This window comes from Barbatula barbatula (genome assembly GCF_947034865.1).
Source record: "Barbatula barbatula genome assembly, chromosome: 5".
NCBI classification, from domain to species: domain Eukaryota; kingdom Metazoa; phylum Chordata; class Actinopteri; order Cypriniformes; family Nemacheilidae; genus Barbatula; species Barbatula barbatula.
Genome location: NC_136769.1, coordinates 12,447,463 through 12,469,776, shown reverse-complemented (window position 1 = coordinate 12,469,776; position 22,314 = coordinate 12,447,463). Strand labels below are relative to the sequence as shown.

General features: G+C 40.1%; 3 protein-coding genes across 4 annotated transcripts; all 3 read left to right on the top strand.

Annotated features, from left to right (window-relative positions):
- The first annotated feature begins 5 nt into the window (after positions 1–5).
- Positions 6–6,087, top strand: ddx42 (DEAD (Asp-Glu-Ala-Asp) box helicase 42). 2 transcript variants are annotated; one of them, XM_079457308.1, is made up of 18 exons: positions 6–174; positions 442–663; positions 772–928; positions 1,008–1,066; positions 1,219–1,255; positions 1,748–1,900; positions 2,024–2,128; positions 2,208–2,327; positions 2,442–2,618; positions 2,739–2,867; positions 3,034–3,133; positions 3,431–3,478; positions 3,782–3,879; positions 3,970–4,246; positions 4,355–4,581; positions 4,681–4,791; positions 4,890–5,000; positions 5,134–6,087. In XM_079457308.1, exons 2-18 carry the CDS (start codon positions 452–454, stop codon positions 5,692–5,694), a joined length of 2,682 nt encoding a protein of 893 aa, XP_079313434.1. In that variant the 5' UTR covers positions 6–174; positions 442–451; the 3' UTR covers positions 5,695–6,087. The 2 variants fall into 2 exon arrangements, with proteins under 2 accessions (XP_079313434.1, XP_079313435.1); XM_079457309.1 differs by lacking the exon at positions 1,219–1,255 and having other exon boundaries at positions 81–174.
- A 1,143-nt stretch (positions 6,088–7,230) lies between these two features.
- On the top strand, positions 7,231–9,692 carry LOC306894720 (zona pellucida sperm-binding protein 3-like). Its single transcript, XM_079457453.1, has 8 exons — positions 7,231–7,802; positions 7,871–7,992; positions 8,089–8,192; positions 8,269–8,446; positions 8,516–8,633; positions 8,700–8,785; positions 8,861–8,949; positions 9,032–9,692. Exons 1-8 carry the CDS (start codon positions 7,245–7,247, stop codon positions 9,091–9,093), a joined length of 1,317 nt encoding a protein of 438 aa, XP_079313579.1. The 5' UTR covers positions 7,231–7,244; the 3' UTR covers positions 9,094–9,692.
- Positions 9,693–15,603: 5,911 nt separating this feature from the next.
- LOC306894719 (zona pellucida sperm-binding protein 3-like) lies at positions 15,604–18,055 on the top strand. The gene is made up of 8 exons (XM_079457452.1): positions 15,604–16,340; positions 16,409–16,530; positions 16,627–16,730; positions 16,807–16,984; positions 17,052–17,169; positions 17,234–17,319; positions 17,395–17,483; positions 17,564–18,055. The coding sequence occupies exons 1-8, from the start codon at positions 15,756–15,758 to the stop codon at positions 17,629–17,631; spliced, it is 1,350 nt and encodes a 449-aa protein (XP_079313578.1). The 5' UTR covers positions 15,604–15,755; the 3' UTR covers positions 17,632–18,055.
- Positions 18,056–22,314: the final 4,259 nt, after the last annotated feature.

Sequence of the window (22,314 nt, the reverse complement as noted above, 5' to 3'; positions counted from 1 at the left end):
GTTCTACACATAACGCGTCGCATACATTTAAGCGAGTGCAAAACCCGTCCGTTGTAAATGACGTAAAACGCAAGAACTGAGAAGCGTACGAGATAGCCTGAAGTAAATACGCGGTGGATAAATAAGGTGTCCACCCACTTCAGAAGATTGATATTTTCACCGTATCTGTGACAGGTAAATAAAACGTAACCAACTGTATAATCCAATAATGCTTTTGGGAGTACTGGAAGCATAACGTGAGCATAAACACATCCGGGCCTCTACAGGGCTAACGTTAGCTATCAGCGCAGTGTAACGCAAAGCTTGAGAACTATTTACAAGCAAAAGAACTTGTTTGTTAGTTATCAAGCGACGAGAAATACAACAAAACACGATAATCTCGCTGCGGTGGCAATACGGGTTGTGCCTTTACAGTTTATTTGTAACCCCTTTGTTTGATAGCTCACCAGCCATGAACTGGAACAAGGGGGGTCCGAGTGGCAAGCGAGGCTTTGGCTTCGGAGGATTCGCTCTTGCGACTGGGAAGAAAGAGGAACCTCCTCTGCCCCAGAAGGCCCACGTCGCATTCGGCTCGGGACCCTCGAGTGCATATGGCAAGAATCAACAGCTTTCGTCATTTTACAAAATAGGATCAAAACGAGCAAATTTCGACGAGGAGAATGCGTAAGTGCCACAATGTAAAAAAACAATATTACTTTGCATTGCATGCTTGTTACGTATCTTGCTAAAGAGCCAGTTGCATTTAATACTGAAATGTTTTTATCGCCATAGATATTTCGAGGATGATGATGAGGAGTCAAGCAGCGCAGATCTCCCATATATACCCGCTGAAAACTCTCCAACAAGGAAGCAGTTCCAGTCTGGGGGAGGTGGAGGAGGTTCGGACAGTGACGATGATCCTCTTGATGCCTTTATGGCTGAGGTGGAGGTGAGAGGGGAAATTATCCTCTTTAAAATCAGCATGGTCTTTTCCTTCTGTTTTATTATTCATAATTGTCTTGTCACAGGACCAAGCAGCAAAGGACATGAAGAAACTTGAAGAGAAGGAAAAAGAGAAAAATGCCAAGTAAGATTCTGCCACAGAGCACATCTTGTTTTGGGTTTAACCGGATAATATTTATAGATGAAAGAATGGGATAGAAGAGGGTTTATTATGGGTTTCCTTGGGTGATTGAGCGAGTCGCAGGGAAGTTTTGTTTCTCCGCTTGTTTTTTCCAGGGGTATACGGGATGACATAGAAGAGGAAGATGACCAAGTGAGTGACCCTCCCGAAGTTACTACTTCATATCTCTGCCACAGGAATCACTGTGCACCACTCTTCTATTTTAGTCTATATAGTTCTACATCAGTTTACAGGCTGGTCCAGTTAATTTGCTTCTTGGGAGGGAGACATGCAATAAAGAGTCTGCCTTGTTTTTATATAAAAAAATACTTCATTATATATGTTTTCACAGCAGAATCGAAGTATATTATTCATTTTCTATATTCTTAAAATGGCTAAAGTTACTTAAACAGAGATCTGTGCCTATTTATGAATATGGTGTCACTAGTGTCAAAGTATCATCATTTTGCATTTCCACATCATTTTATTTTTTTAATTTATATTTAGTTTCTTCTTTCATGTGTTGTATTATAACATATGAAATAATATAATCCTGCTTTGCACTTCACTATTGTTTGTAGGTGTCCTTTTGATTAGCCACCCTATTCGGTCATGATCTAAATCAAGGATTTGTGTTGTTTGCAGGAAGCATATTTTCGTTATATGGCAGAGAACCCAACAGCTGGGCTTACCCAAGAAGAAGAAGAGGAAGACATGGAGTATGATAGCGATGGAAACCCAATTGCTCCTATTACTAAAAAGATTATCCTTCCCCTGCCCCCTATAGACCATTCTGAGGTACTCTTACTGCTTTACTGGTTCTTACATTGACTCCTCTAAATGATTGAGCACTTTATGTGTTATACATGAAAATGATGAATCCACTTATTCTGATTAACAGTAACATTGTTTTGCATGTAGATTGACTATCCTCCGTTTGAGAAAAACTTCTATATTGAGCATGAGGAACTCAGCAGCCTGACTGGGACTGGAGTGGTGGAACTCAGGCAGAAGCTGAACCTGAAGGTTGATGGTGCCATATAGATATACTTTCAAATATTATCATTCTCTTTCTTTTAAGCCAACCCAAATTCATGATTAACAGGTGTCAGGGGCAGCTCCACCTAAACCATCTACTAGTTTTGCCCACTTTGGTTTTGATGAGCAGCTTATGAGCCAGATCCGTAAATCAGAGTACACAAAACCCACACCCATTCAGTGCCAGGTGAGCCAGCAGTCCCTTCCAAACACAGAACTCAGACGTTTTTCATTTATGACTTCAAAACATTTAAATAGTCATTTGGAATGTAATTTGTTTATAAACTGTGTTGTTTTCTAGGGGGTTCCTATAGCTTTGAGTGGCAGAGACATGATTGGCATTGCCAAAACTGGCAGTGGAAAAACTGCAGCTTTCATTTGGCCAATGCTGGTGCACATCATGGACCAGAAGGAGTTGGAACAGGGAGAGGGACCCATTGCTGTCGTTGTTTGCCCCACTAGAGAGCTTTGTCAACAGGTCAGAGAGGAAAATGAAGAATACTTATTTTACACTATATAAAAATAGGCTTGCTTTCATTAACGAAGTAATTTTGGCAATTAATAGAGATAAATTGTAATGCTTGTCTATATGTTTCAGATCCATTCTGAATGCAAGCGCTTTGGGAAGGTCTATGGCCTCCGCTCAGTGGCAGTGTATGGAGGAGGCAGCATGTGGGAGCAAGCCAAAGCTCTACAGGAAGGAGCTGAAATTGTTGTCTGTACCCCGGTAAGAACACGCTATCTTTTAATATGCAATACATTAAAGATCTTTCATCTGGGAAGTATTATTTTGTGATTGTGGTTTTCCTCCATATTTGTGCAAGTGCGTAAGGCTAAAGAGGTGCATTTTATTTGTGTGTGATTTTAGTAAACCTTTCTACTCACCCTCACAGGGTCGTCTAATAGATCATGTGAAGAAGAAGGCTACATCTCTGCAGCGAGTCACCTACCTGGTATTTGATGAAGCTGATCGGATGTTCGACATGGGGTTTGGTATTACTTAAACATTTTATGGATTTACATTTTTATATCTTAATAAATGCTCAGCCAATTTTGTAATTAGTTTTCCTATAGATTTTTGGTCCGTTATGATGTCCCAATGTTATTTACAAATCATCTGCTTTCCTGTAGCACAGTGGTTAGAGCATGGCGCTAGCAACACAGAGGTCGTGGGTTCAATCCCAAGGATTGCACATACTTTGAAACAAATGTATAGTATAATGCACTGTAAGTCGCTTTGGAAAAAAGCATCTGCCAAATGCATAAATGTAAATCTGTGATGTTTTACAGAATATCAAGTGCGATCCATCGCCAGCCATGTCAGACCTGATAGACAGAGTAAGTCTTATGTTTATATAAAATGTGATCCTTGAATGCACCTCACCGCATCCCTTACAGTAATTTTGGTTCCAAATTGAGATAATGTCAAAAATCATGTTTCTTATTATTTTAACATGTTTTTATTGTGTAGTTAGCTGTATTTGTTTTAGGTATTATGGCTCAAATCAAAACAGACCAACTGCAGTTTGATTGATATTACTTGGACTGCACAATAAAAAAAACATGAATTTTGGATTTAAAAAAATAGTTATCTCATTTTGGAACCTAAGTCTTCATATAATGATTTCTGTTCTTTTGCAGCGCTGTTATTCAGTGCAACATTTCGAAAAAAGATTGAAAAGCTGGCACGAGATATTTTGGTCGACCCGATCCGTGTTGTGCAAGGAGACATTGGAGAGGTGCTGTCTTCATTTCTTATACAGAAGTATTTAAAAGAGCTTGTGCACATCTTAATCATTCTGCTTTACCTTTTCTCTCCATCATTCCAGGCTAATGAAGATGTTACTCAGATCGTGGAGGTTCTACAGACTGGGCAGGAGAAATGGGGATGGCTGACACGCAGGGTGGTGGAGTTTACCTCTGCTGGCTCTGTGCTGATTTTTGTCACTAAAAAGGCCAACTGTGTTGAGCTGGCTACAAATTTGACGCAGGAAGGTTACAGTCTGGGGCTGCTCCATGGAGACATGGATCAGAGCGAGAGGAACAAGGTCATAGCAGACTTCAAGAAGAAGAGCCTACCTGTCTTGGTAGCTACTGATGTAGCTGGTTAGTTTGATATTTATTTTGTGTTTGTTCATTTACCTCTGTTTGATCTTTGTTTTTTCTATCACTTCCTTGAATGAAGAATGATTTAACACATTTTCTGTTTCTCAGCTCGAGGTTTGGATATCCCGTCTATCCGTACTGTTGTAAACTATGATGTGTCACGGGACATCGACACACACACACATCGCATAGGTAGAACAGGTCGTGCGGGGGAGAAGGGTGTGGCCTACACTCTGCTCACCAACAAAGACACTTCATTTGCTGGTGACCTGGTGCGCAATCTGGAGGGAGCCAACCAGAGTGTTTCAAAGGAGCTGCTGGATCTGGCAATGCAGGTATTAAATATGTGTAGTATAAATCTTTCCAAAAAAAATGTTTCATTGATTTTTTTTCATTATGCATACTATATAAACTTTGCATTTACACTTTTATAGAGTCCATGGTTCAGAAAATCCCGCTTTAAGGGAGGGAAAGGAAAGAAGCTAAACATCGGAGGTGGTGGTCTCGGGTACAGAGAGAGACCTGGCCTTGGGTCTGATACCAGTGTAAGTTCACTTGAGTTATTATGTGAATTTGTGTATAAAATGTTTTATCATTTAACATTTAGCCATGTTTTTGTCCTTTTGTGTTACTTTCGAAATAGGAACGCAGTGGTGGTAGTGGTGGTGGTGGTGCTCTTGGTAACTATGAAGCTTACAAGCCCTCCACTGGAGCAATGGGAGACCGCATGTCTTCCCTGAAGCAAGCATTTCAGGTACCAGCTTTAAACTCTAACAAACTGCAATTAAACTGTTCAAAGAGTATTTTGGGGCAAAAAATAATACGAAATCACACTTAAAACAACATAGATATTTGACTTTACCCATGGACTTTCTATGCTTTCTTAGGCTCAGTACAAAAATCACTTTGTGGCAGCATCTGGTGTACCTCCCAAACTCACCACAAAGTCCAGCAGCTCCTCTGGGTGGACCAGTGCAGGAAGCCTGAGTTCTTTGCCTTCAGGAGCACCCGAGGGGCCTGATAGACCCCACATGGCCTCCTCGCCTTCATCATCTTCTTCATTTTCCTCTATGCAGCCACCCCCTGCCCTCAGCTCGGGCACCAAGATGAGTGGATTCAGTAGCGCCGGCTCCTTGAGCTCTGTATCAGACTCTTACTCCAGCTCTTCCAGAGAGGGGCACCGTAGCGATAGGAATGCTGACGACAGGGGTCGTCATGGGGATAGTCATTATCGTGGGGACAGGCACAGTGGGGACCGTGATCGTTACGGGGAAAGGGATCGTCATAGTGATAGTCACAGAGATCGTCATGGCGATAGTCGAAATGGAGAAGGAGGTCATAGGGACAGAGAGGGACGGTCAGACAGAGATGCAACAGATAGACCTCACAAAGACAGCTTTGCAATTCCTGATCCCCCAAAACGTAAGAAAAGTAGATGGGACAATTAAGGGCAGGTTTACAGAAAGCAGTCAACTGTTCTTAGATCAGAATAGAGGGTCAATCACCCAACCATTCGTCTGTGAGATAAAGCCACACACTTGTCATGTAATAAATCCATCTACGGTTGTTTTAGGTGTTTAGAGCTGCAAAGAGAGCTGTAAGATGTGTAATAATTTACATTGTGAAACAGGCCCCATCCAAATTGCAGATATGTAACTTTTTGTTGTTCTGAAAAGAAAAAAACTCATAAGAAAATGTGGACTGGCTGTGTTTCATAAAGAACCAAAAAAATTTTACTTGTGAGAACTTGTTTGTGGTCTACTTTGCAAATGTATTTGTGAACCATCTATTTTATGACTATGATTCTCCAGTGTATTTTAAAACTAAACATGATTCGATGACCACGGTTTCTTTTGTTCCTTAATTTTTATATTCATCTGTAGTCTTGTATTGTTTGTTAGCGCTTAAACCTTTTAGGGGATTGACATAACTTCTTATAGGATTTCATAAAGAGTCTCATGAGATGCAAACTGTCCCATTTTGTCTCTGTGCTGTCCAGTAAATAGTCATGCTGAATCAAGTTTAACATTCTAATCACAAATCAATTGGAATGGGAAGAAAAATGATAAATGTACCATAAACATTTTAAACTGTCATGGTACCTGTGCAGATGTAAAGAAATCTGTTTGCTTATTAATTATTTTAGATACTATTCTTTTAACGAGGTGTTCTTTTTTCTTATCGCCTTTAACCTTATTTATCATTGTCAGGTTAGGTAAGATAAGTCAAGTCCGGCCTAAATTATAAATATTTCAAATACTCACAATTTGGGCGGAAGACTCTTTTGTGGTATTTTCATGCTTAAAGTCTTAAAACACTAAATTGAAACCTAGATAGGCAGTTTTTGTAATTTTGGTTCTCTCTAATACCTCGTAGTGTCGTTGAGCTAAATTAACCCAACCACCTTCCTCGTGCATGACCAAAAGTATACTCATCCATGGACTTGCCTCGACAAGTTCATCCTTCAACAGCGCATACAACTGTCCTTTTTCACTCCTTCCACGGGTAGCCAGACCCAAACATGAATAATAATTTCTGTGCATCTTGCCCAATGCCCTATAAGGCATTAATAAAAAATTAATTATGAACAATCTTGCAACCAGTCCATAACATGTGATACACTAGTTAAGAAATAAGCAAAAATAACAGACAAGCAGGCAAAGTAATGGCACTTTCTTGACATTATAACACTGTCTGAATTCATAAAAGGTACAAGACACACAGTGCAGCTATGCTAAACGGTTGGTTGTGTTTTAACTTGACAGGTCTAATTAAAATAAACAGGAGAATAGCTCTTAATACAAAAGTACACAAATCCTTATTTCCATCTGCGTAATAAAATGTCCAACAACACCCACCTGTTGCAAGCTGGTTAGGTAAATGAACAAGTCTAGAGAACCATTACTCTAATCACTAGAGGGGCGGAGCCATCCTGATTTCCAAATGTATAAATTTTGATTCTGGGTTCCAAATGCTTCATGGAAACTCATGTTTAGCAATGATGGGGTTGTGGCAAGTTGGATTTAGCTTGGTGATTGTCCTTGCAGTTGGCTTGTCTGATGCACAATGGCGAGGAAGAGCAGCTCAAATGCCGAAACATATGCAAATTCCTCAGCAGAGTGAAACCAGTAAGCCTCAGTTTCCCCAAACCAACAACCCCATGCTTGTGCCGCAGAGATTTCCTTCTCAGTTTTCAATGCAGACTCCTAGTGTGGTTGGTGGAAAGCCCGGTCAAGATGCTGTCGTTGTTCAGTCTAAACAGTTCTTGCAGGGTCCGATGGAAAAACTGACGTGGATGTTTCCAAGACTGCCAGAAGAACCAGTACAGCCAGAGATTCCTTTTGAGCTGCGGCGCCCTGTTTCTCCCAATAGTGTAGGGGCTCAGTGCGGTGAGAATTCAGTCTATGTAGAAGTGATGGAAGACTTCTTTGGGACTGGAACACTACTAATGGCTTCTGGTTTTGCACTGGGAGGCTGTGGACCAATAGGGCAGGACGATAGTGCTCGAGTGCTCATCTTTGAGTCAGAACTGCATGGATGTGGCAGCATGTTAACGGTGAAAAGACTGATCCTCTACTTGCCAAAGGTTTGTTCTGAATTTGAGTAACATTCTTGTTTCTTTAGGTGACAGAAGACGAGCTTGTTTATGCCTTCACCCTGGTCTATACTCCCCAAGAGGCTTCAAATGATGTTCCTATTGTCAGGAGTAGTAGTGCTGTTGTCAGTATTGAGTGTCACTATCCAAGGTGAGGTTCTGAGTTCAAGATGGCTGACACTCAAACTCATGCGTGTGGTAAAAGATTTTGCTACCAACTTTGACAAATATTATCTATAATCTACAGAATGCATAATGTGAGCAGCAATGTCCTGGTGCCCTCTTGGTTACCATATGCAGCTACTAAGGTCGCTGAAGAGCGGTTTGTCTTCTCCCTCAAGCTTATGACTGGTTTGTATTCGAGCTTTAGCTTTTATGTAGTTTCAACTTCCTTTTGTAGACCTTGTCTATTTTGTCATTGGAACAGATGAGTGGCAGTTTGAGAGACCCTCAAACCAATACTTCCTGGGTGACATTGTGAATATTGAGGCCTCCGTGAAGACGTACAACCATGTACCTGTCCGTGTGTTTGTGGACCATTGCATAGCCACTGCGTCCCCTGACGTGAACTCCGACCCCAGATACTCATTCATTGAGAATAATGGGTAAGACATGTCCATTTACCCAGCCTATCCTAGAAGTATTGCAGGGTGTTTAACTTGTTTCTTCACCAGGTGCCTGGTTGATGCTAAGTTCACTGGCTCGAGCTCTCATTACCTGCCTCGAACTCAAATTGATAAGCTGCAGTTTCAGCTGGAGGCTTTCAGGTTCCAGCAAGTGAACAGTGGGCTGGTATGTAGTTGCCTTAGTTTTGAGTGTATATTAAGTGCACTGTTTTGAACCCTGTTGTCTTTGCAGGTCTACATCACATGCATTTTGAAGGCGGTTCCTGTAGCCACTCCAACAAATCCTGAGCAGAAGGCTTGCTCTTTCTCCCCTAATGGGTATGTTTGCCCAAATGGCCTTCACTGAGTCAGCAGGGTGACGTTTATCATTGAGGATGTGTCTTTGTTTGGCAGGTGGGTGTCTGCAGATGAATCCGATCTGGTGTGTGGCTGCTGTGACTCAACCTGTAGCAGCGGTAGTGCAAGCGATCAGGTTCTTAGAGGTATGGGTTAACACGTGGACTGACTACAAATGATTCTGATTATGGTCTCTGCAGATTCTCACTACATGTCTGTTCTCCATAGATCTACGGTGGGAGCAAGCATCTGTCGGGCCCCTCAATGTGAAGGAATTTGGTCGACTGTAATTTGAAATGGCAATGAGGTCATGAATAAAACTGAAGTGATATACATTGTCTAAGTGGTTGTCCTTCAAGAAGTCTTGCACATCTCATTTACATGTTTGACATTTGTTGGTTCTGATGTCACTCAAAGCCTTTCTACCTTAAACCGTAATGAGTACTTGTTACAGGATTTTACTGATTTTGGTTAAGTAATGCATGGCAGGTACAAAAAGCTTTAAGTAACCCATATTTTTACTGACTAAGTGGTGAAGCCCTGTAAACTGAATGAAATGATTAGTTGCTGAACCTGTATGATTTCGCTATCCATTCCTTAATTTGTTATATCTTAAATGCTAAGCACTGTTCCCTTTATAACAAATGTATGACTGATCATAATGCAAAATAAGAACCAAGTTGAAACTAACTTAAAGTGGACGAGACTTTAAGAAAAATCTGTCTTCATGTACATTGAAATCCCACATCGTATCTGCTAAAAATGTATATCTGTTTTGTGCACTCAGCCTGCTAATATTCATTTAAGTTATTTGAGCTCCTACACCCTAGCTCGCGTGTTATTTAAATGTGATCTCATCACTGTATCATAAATTACTTTAAACTGCTGGTACACTAACAGAGTGAAACTCGTTAATATTTGTTAGTAAATAAGACAATATAAACTAATGTGGTTTCTTTTATATTTAAAATACGATTTTAATTCATTTATAGTACCAATGTGAAAACGTAGTAGAACTTTCAAATTAGCCAAGGTCAAGAAATACAAAGTAGGACATTGCGCCTTATTAATAAATTATACCTTATTAAAAATTCTTACTAAAAGTATTGTCATCGCAAGTCTCCCCATCCAACATGGTATTGGTATATTTTCTAACACACACAGCAAAGCTAGCTGGCATCCCTTTCACTTAGAAGTTCCCCTTTGGCTGTTTTCTCCAACTTAAACATATCTATAATCAATACGTGAACTACACCTAGATAAATGTATATTACTAATGCGAGACATTTCCCTGTTGATGTCGGGGACGTTAACGTTAGCTCTGGTGATGGCTTGTATAAGATCATGAGACTAGCTGCTACCTGAAGTGACGTGAGCAGCAAATCAGAATTTTCTTGTTGAATTATTCATTCATTCATATCACTTGTTTAAGTTATTTAATTGTAAAAATAAATTATGAAAATAAACTATTGGGGTAGAAGATCTGAATTGTGGCGGAGCTGCGGCCGGCTTCTCTCTCTTCGGCAGGAAATGGCTTAAGTTTTTTTTATTGCTTATAAGCAAACTTCTCAGAGAAGGAGCCCACCATGTCAAAGAATAAGCCTTGGGGAGAAAGGGGTGTGTCTAGCAGCTGGCGACCCATACAGCGACCAATTCCCCTGGGCCGTAATTTTTGTAGCTCTATGTGCCAAGTTGGTTTCAGATCCCAGCTTCTTGAAAAATGTCCAGCCTGTTCTTGGCTGGTTGTTTGGGGGGGGGCGACCATTCAAGCCCAAGTCTTGAACAGCTTCGGTGAGGATCCTCATCAGCTCTTCTTCGACCGGGCTGAAGACTCACGTGTTTCAGTGCAGCGGGACGACCAATCATCCGATCCAGAGGCAGCAGATGACATCGCATGACTGTCGTCGCCAGCTGCAGGCACAAACAACATCAGATCCCGTGCATCCTCCACTGCACTCTTAAATGATCACCATGCAGGACAGAGGTCAACATGCGTCCATCAGAGAGTCTCACAGCACGTTGCTGCACCGGTCTTTCCCCCCACGGCTCGGCGGTGTCAGGGGGGGGGCACTGGGTTAGGTGTGCAGTTTAGGATCACAGAGATCCTAGAACGGAGGGTCTTGACTGGCATCTGCTAGCAGAAGGGACAGTCAGACCCGTTAAGTGCGGCTTCTACATGTGCTCGGCCCAGACAGAAGACACACGTGGCATGTGCATCCGGAAGCTCCATAGGACCCCTGCATGCGTCGCACTCCTTTAAAGACATCTAATCCTCTTGCCGGATTGCCAAAGGGAAACTTGTTAACGGCGTCCTTTTACCATAGTAACTGACTCTGTGAACCTCACCTGGTCAGGAGCAGGTTTTCTTTGGTAAATCCAGAGTTTATTTCGATCCCCTCTCCTTTTTTAAAGCGCAAGTCGTGTACCTGGTGCTTGGACCGCTACTCTTCCCCATTTACATGACATCCCTCGACTCTGTAATTCAGAAGCATGGATTCTCCTATCACTGATATGCGGATGACACACAACTCTACATGTAATTTAAACCTTACGATCCGACGGTCTCTGCTTGCATCGCGGCATGCCTGAGTGACATCTCGCTTTGGATGAAGGATCATCACCTGCAGCTGAACCTTGCAAAAACAAAACTGCTTGTGATCCCAGCCAACCCAAAGACTCACCACAACCTTGCCATTCAACTAGGCTCATCAACGATTACACCGTCCAGCACAGCCAGAAACCTGGGGGTGGTAATCGATGATCGGCTTAACCTCACAAGTCATGTTGCCAGCACCACCCGGTCCTGTAGATTCATCCTCTACAACATTAGGAAAATTAGACCTTTCCTATCAGAGCACTCTACGCAAGTCCTAGTCCAGGCTCTTGTCTTGTCTATACTGGATTATTGCAATGCGCTTCTGGCTGGACTTCCTGCTTGCACAATCAAACCTCTCCAGAAAAAAATCCAGAATGCGGCGGCAAGAGTGGTCTTCAATGAACCGAAGAGAGCGCATGTTACTCCACTCTTCATCAGGTTACACTGGCTCCCTGTTGCCGCCCGCATAAAGTTCAAAGCTATGCTCCTGGCCTACAAGACCAACACCGGGTCTGCACCATGAGTATCTCAACTCGCTGATGCAGACCTATGTTCCTTCCAGATCACTGCGGTCTGCAAAGGAACAACGACTAGTGGTACCATCCCAAAAAGGAAAAGTCACTCTTCCATACCTTCTCTGGATCTGTTCCACATTGGTGGAATGATCTACCTGCTGCTACAAGATCAGCAGACTCTGTTGCCATCTTTAAAACAACACCTAAAAACGCATCTCTTCCGTCAACACTTCGCTGATTGATTTATCCTAATTCTTTTCCCTTTACTTCTTATTAAAAAAAAAAACCTTACTAACCTCACTATTCTTAGCTTTGTATACTGTGCTAGGCTTTAATGGACTCGTTTTTTATGCACTTATGTATTTTGTTGCCTATGTTGTTATAATTGCTTCCAATGATTCCTCATCTGTAAGTCGCTTTGGATAAAAGCGTCTGCTAAATGACTAAATGTAAATGTAAATGTACCTCATTAATACAGTCATTGATGGCACACATTTTGATCACACAGAGACCATCTTAGTGAGTAATATGTCATATGTGCTTTTATAGAGGATTTAGTACATGAAGAGGCTGCATTAATTCATAGAGATGTACTTTGATTTCAGCAGAGCAATTTTGGGTCCGATTGGAATTTTGTCATTTCCCTGTGCATTTTTATTAAAACTTTTCTTTACAGTGAATTCGATATAGCTAACTCATCATCCATAAAAAAAAACGTTACATGCTCTCACAAATGGTAGGTTTCTACGGAGGAAAATAAATGACGTAATAAGGTGCCTGAATAAAGAAAGGAATAAATACAGACAAATGCAGAAATGCAGTGATAAAGGTAATTAACAATTACAATTAATTTGGACATGCAGCTGTTCCTACCCAAAACTGATCCGAGCAGGGTACGAACCGCTGATCAGTCTGGGCCTGACACGAGAGTCTGACACACTGACAAGTGTCCTATATACCATGATATCTCACACTTTTCACTAGAGCAATAATGATTAGTGAGAGCATGTTCATATTTCTGTGGTTTCATTAAATTTATCAATTCATTTACTGATTAATGTGTTTATTTATTGGTACATTTATCTATTCATTCATTTAATCGTGTAAGGGTTCTTCCACAAATTTTTTAGGAGGCATTCATATAATGTACATTAGGGGTTCTTTATTAACCGCTAACTCATGCACTATCCACCGGTGCACACAAAAACAGAACAAAATAAAATTGGAAGGACAAGATATAACTGTGGAACCTTCCACATTGGGCTCTGGGTCTCAGATGTTTCTCACAGGAGCCCTCACCAGAACTAACTCCCCACCAAAAATTCAACCCTATTTGAACACATGGGCTAAACCATTTACCGATTGGAGGGGTCTCAGTTCAGTAAATAAACTCAATAAAAATATATAATATACACAAACCAAACCCCACATACATGGAATCACATGCAACAAAGCAAATAGTTACAATAAACACAAGAATGACCTCTAACAGAGAAGTTTAAATAAACAATCCCCACCCATAGGGTGGTACCAACTACATTTCCCATAATGCCTGACCCAGGATATAATGGTGATCAGGAAATGCCGCGCCCTTTAATAGGAAACCTTTGTTCCATGCTGCAGCCACGCGGGACCACGTGTAAGATACATAATTGTTTAAACTATTAAATAAATATCTAAATAAAGAATATTAACCCCGTATCTGTGTAGTCATTTATTCAAACAGAGTGCACTCTAGTACTGAAATGTTGTCCCACTAGAAGGTGTTCAATGTGCGCATACAGACAACATGCAACTTACACAATACTTTTGGGTGTATATTAACAGAAAAAAATAAAAATTGTAAAAACACACAGAAACCAAATATTAAAGACAAAAACCCAATTTCTCCTAAAGAAATAATATATAAAGGAACCTTTGGTCAATTGACCTAAATAAGTGTGGCCTTAGCCATCACAAATCTTAAGTCATTTTCAGCACATTAGTAAATCCACTGTATGGAGAGCGGAACATGTGCCTCGCTCTCAAACTCTTTCTGCCGCCATTTTGCTTTTTTTGGAGCCGTTGCCATGGTGAATCGTAATATCGGAGCTCCATTGATCATGGCTTGTCGTAGTTGTGGTGCAAGCGCATAACTCAAGGTAATATCTATAGAACTAACTCAAATCCGCTGTTCTGAAACTAAAAACTCTTAATTTCTAAATAAACCAACTCTAAGTTCAAGGTATAACCTTGAGTTGGTTAAACCTCCATATTGAAACGGCCCCAGGTACTTGCCAATTAGTTATCAAAAAGTGACATTGATGAGCACAATAGTTATCATTTCTTAACACATCGCTCTCCACTGGACGATTAATGTCAAGTATGCAGAAATAGATAATTTATTACGTTGTGAAAAAGGGCTCAACCATGCAAAATTGTGTTAAAATGCAAATTTGTAACTCTTAAAAAAGGACAAGAAAATGTTGACTGGCTGTGTTTCATAAAGAATGTAAAAAATGTTACTTTGAGAACTTATTTGCATTCTACTTTGCAAATGTATTTGTGAACCATCTATTTTATGACTAAGATTCTCCAGTGAATTTTCAAATCATGATTCGATGACCACAGTTTTTTGTTCCTTTATTTTTATATTCATCTGTAGTCTTGTGTTATTTGTTTGTGCTTAATATGTGAATTCAAACTTTTTAGAAGGTAATTGACATTACTTGTTATAAGAATTCATAACATGTCTCATGAGATGCAAACTGTCCCATTTTGTCACTTTGCTGTCCAGCATATACTATAGGTCATGCTGAATCAAGCTTAACATGCAACAACACATTCTAGATCTGGGACCCGTTTCAATAAGGAGGTTCGAGCAACACTGAGTTAAAATATGAACTCTGAGTTGATTTACTCAGATAATCGCTACTCTGAATTTTCTGTTTCAGAACAGCTGGTTTCAATTAGTTCAATCCACTCTGAGTAAATTCACCCGAGGTTACGCGCGTTCATCGCGGCTTTAAAAAGCCATCATCAATTGAGCGAAGACAACACGATTCACCATGGCAACGCCACATGACAAAAAGCACTCCGTTTATTTCTCGCCAGTCGAATTGGAGGCACTAATATATTTATATATATAGGCTATATGTGTATAAAGACACATTTACATGTAAGATATACATATATATATATATATGCTTCGAAAAGGGGGCGGAGATTGTAACAAACCTCGGGTTAGTGGAATAAAACCTGCTCCCGACCAGGTTAGGTTCACAGAGTATGTTACTATGGTTACTCACTAAGATACCTTGATTTCTGAAACGGGCTTGACTTACCCCACGGTCGCGGGTTTGATATACCTCGCGTTCTGAAACTGAAAACCCAGTATCCCGTTTTCTTTGGTTAACTTACTCTGAGTTTGCACTTACCTTGCTTTCTGAAACGGGTCCCTGCTCACACAGTCTAATCAAAATACAATTAGAATGTGGAGGAAAAATTATAAATTGACAATAAATAGTTTGAACTGTTATGAACATGGTCTCTGTGAAGTTTGCTTAAGCTTTATTATTTTAGATACTTTCTAGAGTATAAATCTGTGCGTGGCTGTGTCTGAATTCATAAGAAGTACAAGAAACACATAAACAAGTGCAGCTGTGCTTTACGATTTAGAGTATATCTCTTAATAAAAAGTACCCACATCCTGATTTCCATCTGCGAAATAAATGTCCAACAACATCCACCTGTTGCAAGCTGGTTAGGTAAATGAGCAAGTCTAGAGAACCATTACACTAATCACTAGAGGGGCGGAGCCATCCTGATTTCCAAATGTATAAATTGTGATTATAGGTCCCTAATGCTTAATGAAAACTCATGTTTAGCAATGATGGGGTTGTGGCAAGTTGCTTTTGGCTTGGTGCTTGTCTTTGCAGTCGGTTTGTCTGATGCACAATGGCGAGGAAGAGCAGCTCAAACTCCAAAACATATGCAAGTTCCTCAGCAGAGTGAAACCAGTAAGCCTCAATTTCCGCAAACCAACAACCCCATGCTTGTGCCGCAGAGATTTCCTTCTCAGTTTTCAATGCAGACTCCTGGTTTGTTTGGTGGAAAGCCCGGTCAAGATCCTGTCGGTGTTCAGTCTAAACAGCTCTTGCAGGGTCCAATGGAAAAATTGACGTGGGCTTTTCCAAGACTGCCAGAAGAACCGGTACAGCCAGAGATTCCTTTTGAGCTGCGGCGCCCTGTTTCTCCCAATAGTGTAGGGGCTCAGTGCGGTGAGAATTCAGTCTATGTAGAAGTGATGGAAGACTTCTTTGGGACTGGAACACTACTAATGGCTTCTGGTTTTGCACTGGGAGGCTGTGGACCAATAGGGCAGGACGATAGTGCTCGAGTGCTCATCTTTGAGTCAGAACTGCATGGATGTGGCAGCATGTTAACGGTGAAAAGACTGATCCTCTACTTGCCAAAGGTTTGTTCTGAATTTGAGTAACATTCTTGTTTCTCTAGGTGACAGAAGACGAGCTTGTTTATGCCTTCACCCTGGTCTATACTCCCCAAGAGGCTTCAAATGATGTTCCTATTGTCCGGAGTAGTAGTGCTGTTGTCAGTATTGAGTGTCACTATCCAAGGTGAGGTTCTGAGTTCAAGATGGCTGACACTCAAACTCATGCGTTTAGTAAAAGATTTTGCTACCAACTTTGACAAATCTTTTCTATAATTTACAGAATGCATAATTTGAGCAGCAATGTCCTGATGCCCTCTTGGTTACCATATGCAGCTACTAAGGTTGCTGAAGAGCGGTTTGTCTTCTCCCTCAAGCTTATGACTGGTTTGTATTAGAGCTTTAGCTTTTATGTAGTTTCAACTTCCTTTTGTAGACCTTGTCTATTTTGTCCTTGGAACAGATGAGTGGCAGTTTGAGAGACCCTCAAACCAATACTTCCTGGGTGACATTGTGAATATTGAGGCCTCCGTGAAGACGTACAACCATGTACCTGTCCGTGTGTTTGTGGACCGTTGCATAGCCACTGCCTCCCCTGATGTGAACTCCGACCCCAGATACTCATTCATTGAGAATAATGGGTAAGACATGTCCATTTACCCAGCCTATCCTAGAAGTATTGCAGGGTTTAACTTGTTTCTTCACCAGGTGCCTGGTTGATGCCAAGTTCACTGGCTCGAGCTCTCATTACCTGCCTCGAACTCAAATTGATAAGCTGCAGTTTCAGCTGGAGGCTTTCAGGTTCCAGCAAGTGAACACTGGGCTGGTATGTAGTTACCTTAGTTGAGTGTATATTAAGTGCACTGTTTTGAGCCCTGTTGTCTTTGCAGGTCTACATCACATGCATTTTGAAGGCGGTTCCTGTAACCACTCCAACAAATCCTGAGCAGAAGGCTTGCTCGTTCTCCCCTAATGGGTATGTTTGCCCAAATGGCCTTGACTGGTTCAGTAGGGTGACGTTTATCATTGAGGATGTGTCTTTGTTTGGCAGGTGGGTGTCTGCAGATGAATCTGATCTGGTGTGTGGCTGCTGTGACTCAACCTGTAGCAGCAGTAGTGCAAGCGATCAGGTTCTTGGAGGTATGGGTTAACACGTGGATGGACTTCAAATTATTCTGAATATGGTCTTGTAAGTTTCTCACTACGTGACTTCTCCATAGATCTACGGTGGGAGCAAGCATCTGTTGGGCCCCTCAATGTGAAGGAATTTGGCTTTGCTCGACTGTAATTTGAAATGGCTATGATGAATAAAACTGTTCTTAAGAGGTATATGTGGTAGTGTTTAAGTCTAGCACATTTTATGGTTGTCATTTCAATGACCTGCTTAAAACCAGACAGCTCTAATAAAAAGGTTCTCTAAATTGAGAATGCATTCATTGAACATTTCAGTGGGTGTAATTGCATACAGTACCAGCAATTTATTTAAAATGTGTTTGTAAAACTAGCAGAAGTTTTGCAGAACTTGTTTAACATTTAAGTGGTAGTCCAGGGATACTGCCCGATACAGACACTCAACCCCAATTTTTACATTAAGATGAGGACGATGAATCGTGCAAATTCCCTAAGCCCTTATTTAAATGGTGTATATACATCAGGTCTACAGTGTATGTTGCAACTAGTCAAAATAAAAGGCACCAAGAAACCTTCCATTTAAAGGGTTTCATTAAAAAAAGTAACTTAATTTAAGGCACAGTGGGCAATAACAGATTTGTCTTTTTGCTAGGAACATCCCTAGATTTAGTGTTGAATTGGTCAGCTCAACAGAAGAATTGTCGTTTGATAAGAATATAAGTAGAGCACTAAAAACTATATGAATACATGTTATCTATAAATACAATATACACAGTCTGTTCATGTGAACCAAACTCCTTTTGAGGGGGTCACAATATACATGTAATGCATTTTAGTTTGCCAATTTTCGGGCATTCTTCCCAAAGCAAACAAGAGCACAGCTCGTATATATATATAAACAAAGAGCTATGATGTTATGAAATGCTTAAAATTGTACCTAAAACTAAAAGGGACATATCTTCTATGAAATTACATTTTTGGCTTTTATAGCCCTGATTTAAACTCGTTCACTGTTGTATTTGAACCATGTTTCCATGTTTTCTCTTCCTTATGCAGGATCTTGTAAATGCACTTGGCCCTTTCTACATGAGTACACAGCACATCAAGGTGCTGCTGGCAAACACACATGAAACGTAAAGGCAGAAAAGAATTAAAGAAATAGACAAAGAGTTGCAGTATTACCATCAGCTATTCACATCTGCATAAACCATCAAGGACAATCTCCTTATTTAAAAGGGGCAAAGCTTAAAGGCAGTTATTTAGAAATAGATCAGATTCTTGCATTGGCTTTTTGGGTGTGCTGAACAAGTTTTGGTGCGCGATGAAGGTTTCAGGGTCCTGATGAGTTTAAAGCAAGTGGGTGAGTCCGTTGGATTCTTCCTGAGAACCGGATTGGCTGACGAAGGTAGACAAATTTAGCCGAAGCAATCTGCCGGAAAGGCTGTCTCCAGGGAAGAGACAGGTCTCATGAGATGAAGCAACACTAATGAGCACCTTTTCTTCAGTGCACAGATGTTTTAACACTGAGGGTGTCACGCCCCTCTAGGGTGGGCGATCCAATGTAGTGAGCTGATTTTGGGTGCGAAAACATGTTTCTTTGTCTGGCTCACTAGCTCATTTGCATTTATGGTCGCCTGGAAGTTTCGGTGCTGTAATTGTCTTAGACCAAGATAAACTGAGTATGGTATAAAATACATTACAGTGCTATACACCATCATTTAAGGAAGGAAGAGAGAAGACATGACAGTGTTATAAGTACATTGACCTGTAGTTTGTACAAGAAAGCAATTATGAACATTGCTACGACGAAACACATATGCCTGGTTACGGTAGCATACCATGGGAACAAACATACAATGTAGAGATACATTTATGTACACTTTTAGCCATTCTTAGGTGGCTAGAGGACAGAAAGAGCCATTCTTTGGTAGATTCTTCTTCTTCTACTGGGGGTGTAATGGTGGATGGCAACCAACTAACTAGGTTTGTTCCCGCCACCCACTGGATAGGAGTGTGGAGCGCTGATAGGAAAACAAAATACATCCACCTGTTGCAAGCTGGTTAAGTAAATGAACCTTCGTCAGATTTTTGGCCTACACAATGTTATCATATACAGTATCAAGTACAAGCCAGTCTTCCTACAATTTCGAACTAAATGGAGATGCCCAGAAAACTGATTGTAAACAATTAGTGTCAAATATTTGTATAGTGTTTGATTTATCACTATCCGTTCCTTATTTTGTTAGGTGTATTATAAAAATGCCACGTAACAGACTTTCTGTTTTCCCTTTATAACCAATGTTTGACTAATCCAAGCAAAATTGTGGTACTTTTCTAACCAAAAAATATCAGTTTACAAATGACAGGTTAAAAAAATCTTTGGGATTGTCTAAATGAATATTCAAATCATAAGTCCTAACAACTATAGGGAATTCACAAACCGCTATAATGGAACCTAGGTACTCCATTACACATGTTTTAGCTTTTTGCCAGAAGGCTCTAATAAAAAAATATTTTTTAAACCTGGTCTGTTAATCCTAAAATAATGCATTGAGAAATTATTTAGAAATACATTTTAAATAGTTTTCAGTGGGTAAAAATGGATAATTGCATAAATATTACTGTCAGTGTCTCAATGTGTAGTTTGTCAAACTAGCATTAGTTTTGCAGAACTTGTTTAACATTTTCCAAATATTGGGATACTACCCGATACAGACACTTGATTCTTCAAATATTAATTCCTGCATTGTTTTTTATGCTTTGTGGGCAGATATATACGGTTGTAGCCTACAAGAATTTGTCCTGCCACTTCTGCACTGTGATCTGAGGACTGAGTAAAAAGTGACATTGATGAGCACAATCGTTATGCATTAACACATCGCCCTCCACTGGACAATTAATGGCAAGTGTACAGAACGCAGTCAACGGTTCTCAGATCAGAATATAAAGCTGAGTCAATCACCCAAGCATTCGTCTGCGAGGTAAAGCCACACACTTGTTATAATAAATCCATCTAACGCCGTTTAGAGTTATAAGATGTGTAATAGATTATGCTGTGAAACAGGGCCCAACCATGCAAATGTTGTGTTAAAATGCTGATTTGTAACTCTTTGTTGTTCTGAAAAGATAAAAAGGATAAGAAAATGTTGACTGGTTGTGTTTCATAAAAAACCCAAAAAATCATTTTATTTTGAATACATCTTACATTATTCAATAACCACTGTTTCTTTTGTTTCTTTATTTTTTAGATTCATCCAGTGCTCGTTTCAGAAAGGACGTTTAGTGAAAACTATGAGAATATTAACCCTGAAATGAGGGAAACTCTGGGTTTTCCGTTTCAGAAATTTGAGGTATGTCAAACCCGAGAAAGCGGGGTAACTTAAGCCCGTTTCTAAAGGAGAGGTAACTTATACTCAGCGTCAGTAGCCAGAGTAACTTACAATGTGAATCTAACCTGGTCTGGAGCAGGTTTTCTTTGGTAAACCTAGAGTTTATTTCTATCTCCTCCCCCTTTCAAAACGCAAGTGGTGTACCTCATTAATTCATTAATACAGTCATTGATGGCACACATTTTGATCACACAGAGACCATCTTAGTGAGTAATATGTCATATGTGCTTTTATAGAGGATTCAGTACATGAATAGGCTGCATTAATTCATAGAGATGTACTTTGATTTCAGCAGAGCAATTTAGGACCCAAGTGGAATTTTGTCATTTCCATGTGCATTTATATTAAAACTGTACCATTTTTCTTTACAGTGAATTATATATATCTAAACATATTCCATCATTACATCAATAACATCTGCCATCGTACGTGTATTACATCAGAACACAATTTTCTATGGACGATGAGAAATGACTTAATAAAGTGTATGAATAAAGAAATTTATAAATACATACATGCAGAAATTAAGCGATAAAGGTAATACACAATTTATTTGATGAGCAACCATTCCAACCCAAAACTGCTAAGAGCTAGATTCGAGCCGGTGATCACTCTAACCTTAACCGAGATTCTGACGCTCTACATGTGTCCTATACACCATGTCGTCTTCACTGTATAATTAGAGCACTGATCGGCAGTGAGAAATTAAGATTTGTTTTATAATTTCTGAATCATTTCTGTTATTTCATTAATTTAATGATACATTTTTTTGTTTACTGGTACATTTATCTATTTATTAATTTAATGATTAAGTCATATTCAGCACATTAGTAAATCCACTGTATGCAGAGTGGAAAGTGTGCCTCGCTGTAAAGCGCCTTTCTGCCGCCATGTTGCTTTTTTTGGTGCCGTTGCCATGGTGAATCGTAATATCGGAGATCCATTGCTCATTGCTTGTTGTAGTTGTGGAACTCGAGGTAAGCCTAACCAGAGTGGATATAACTTACTCAAATCAGCTGTTAAGTAAACCAACTCTGAGTTCAAGGTTAAACCTTGTTTGAACCTCCTTATTGAAACGGGCCCCTGTAGTCTTGTGTTATTTGTATTGTTTGTTTGCGCTTAATTGGTGAATTCAAACTTTTTAGAAGGTAATTGACATTACTTGTTATAAGAATTCTTAACGTGTCTCATGACATGCAAACTGTCCCATTTTGTCTCTGTGCTGTCCCGCATATACTTTAGGTCATGCTGAATCAAGTTTAACATGCAACAACACATTCTAGAATTCGTTCACACAGTCTAATCACAATACAACTGGAATGGGGAGGAAAACTGATTAATTAACAATACATTTTTACAATTAAATGCATATTGTTAACTTTTATTACTTATTATATTCTCAAATTTGTTTGAATTTTACATCATTTTATCTACTCCGAATATCTGTTATT

Bases quoted from the DNA above. Each gene is read 5' to 3' on its own strand.
- ddx42 (XM_079457308.1), top strand. From the start codon at position 452: ATGAACTGGAACAAGGGGGGTCCGAGTGGCAAGCGAGGCTTTGGCTTC. The intron at 664-771 runs GTAAGTGCCACA...TTATCGCCATAG, and splicing joins AATTTCGACGAGGAGAATGC to ATATTTCGAGGATGATGATG. The intron at 4,792-4,889 runs GTAAGTTCACTT...CTTTCGAAATAG, and splicing joins GCCTTGGGTCTGATACCAGT to GAACGCAGTGGTGGTAGTGG.
- LOC306894720 (XM_079457453.1), top strand. From the start codon at position 7,245: ATGATGGGGTTGTGGCAAGTTGGATTTAGCTTGGTGATTGTCCTTGCA. The intron at 7,803-7,870 runs GTGAAAAGACTG...TTGTTTCTTTAG, and splicing joins GATGTGGCAGCATGTTAACG to GTGACAGAAGACGAGCTTGT. The intron at 8,786-8,860 runs GTATGTTTGCCC...TTTGTTTGGCAG, and splicing joins TGCTCTTTCTCCCCTAATGG to GTGGGTGTCTGCAGATGAAT.
- LOC306894719 (XM_079457452.1), top strand. From the start codon at position 15,756: ATGCTTAATGAAAACTCATGTTTAGCAATGATGGGGTTGTGGCAAGTT. The intron at 16,985-17,051 runs GTAAGACATGTC...TTTCTTCACCAG, and splicing joins TCATTCATTGAGAATAATGG to GTGCCTGGTTGATGCCAAGT. The intron at 17,320-17,394 runs GTATGTTTGCCC...TTTGTTTGGCAG, and splicing joins TGCTCGTTCTCCCCTAATGG to GTGGGTGTCTGCAGATGAAT.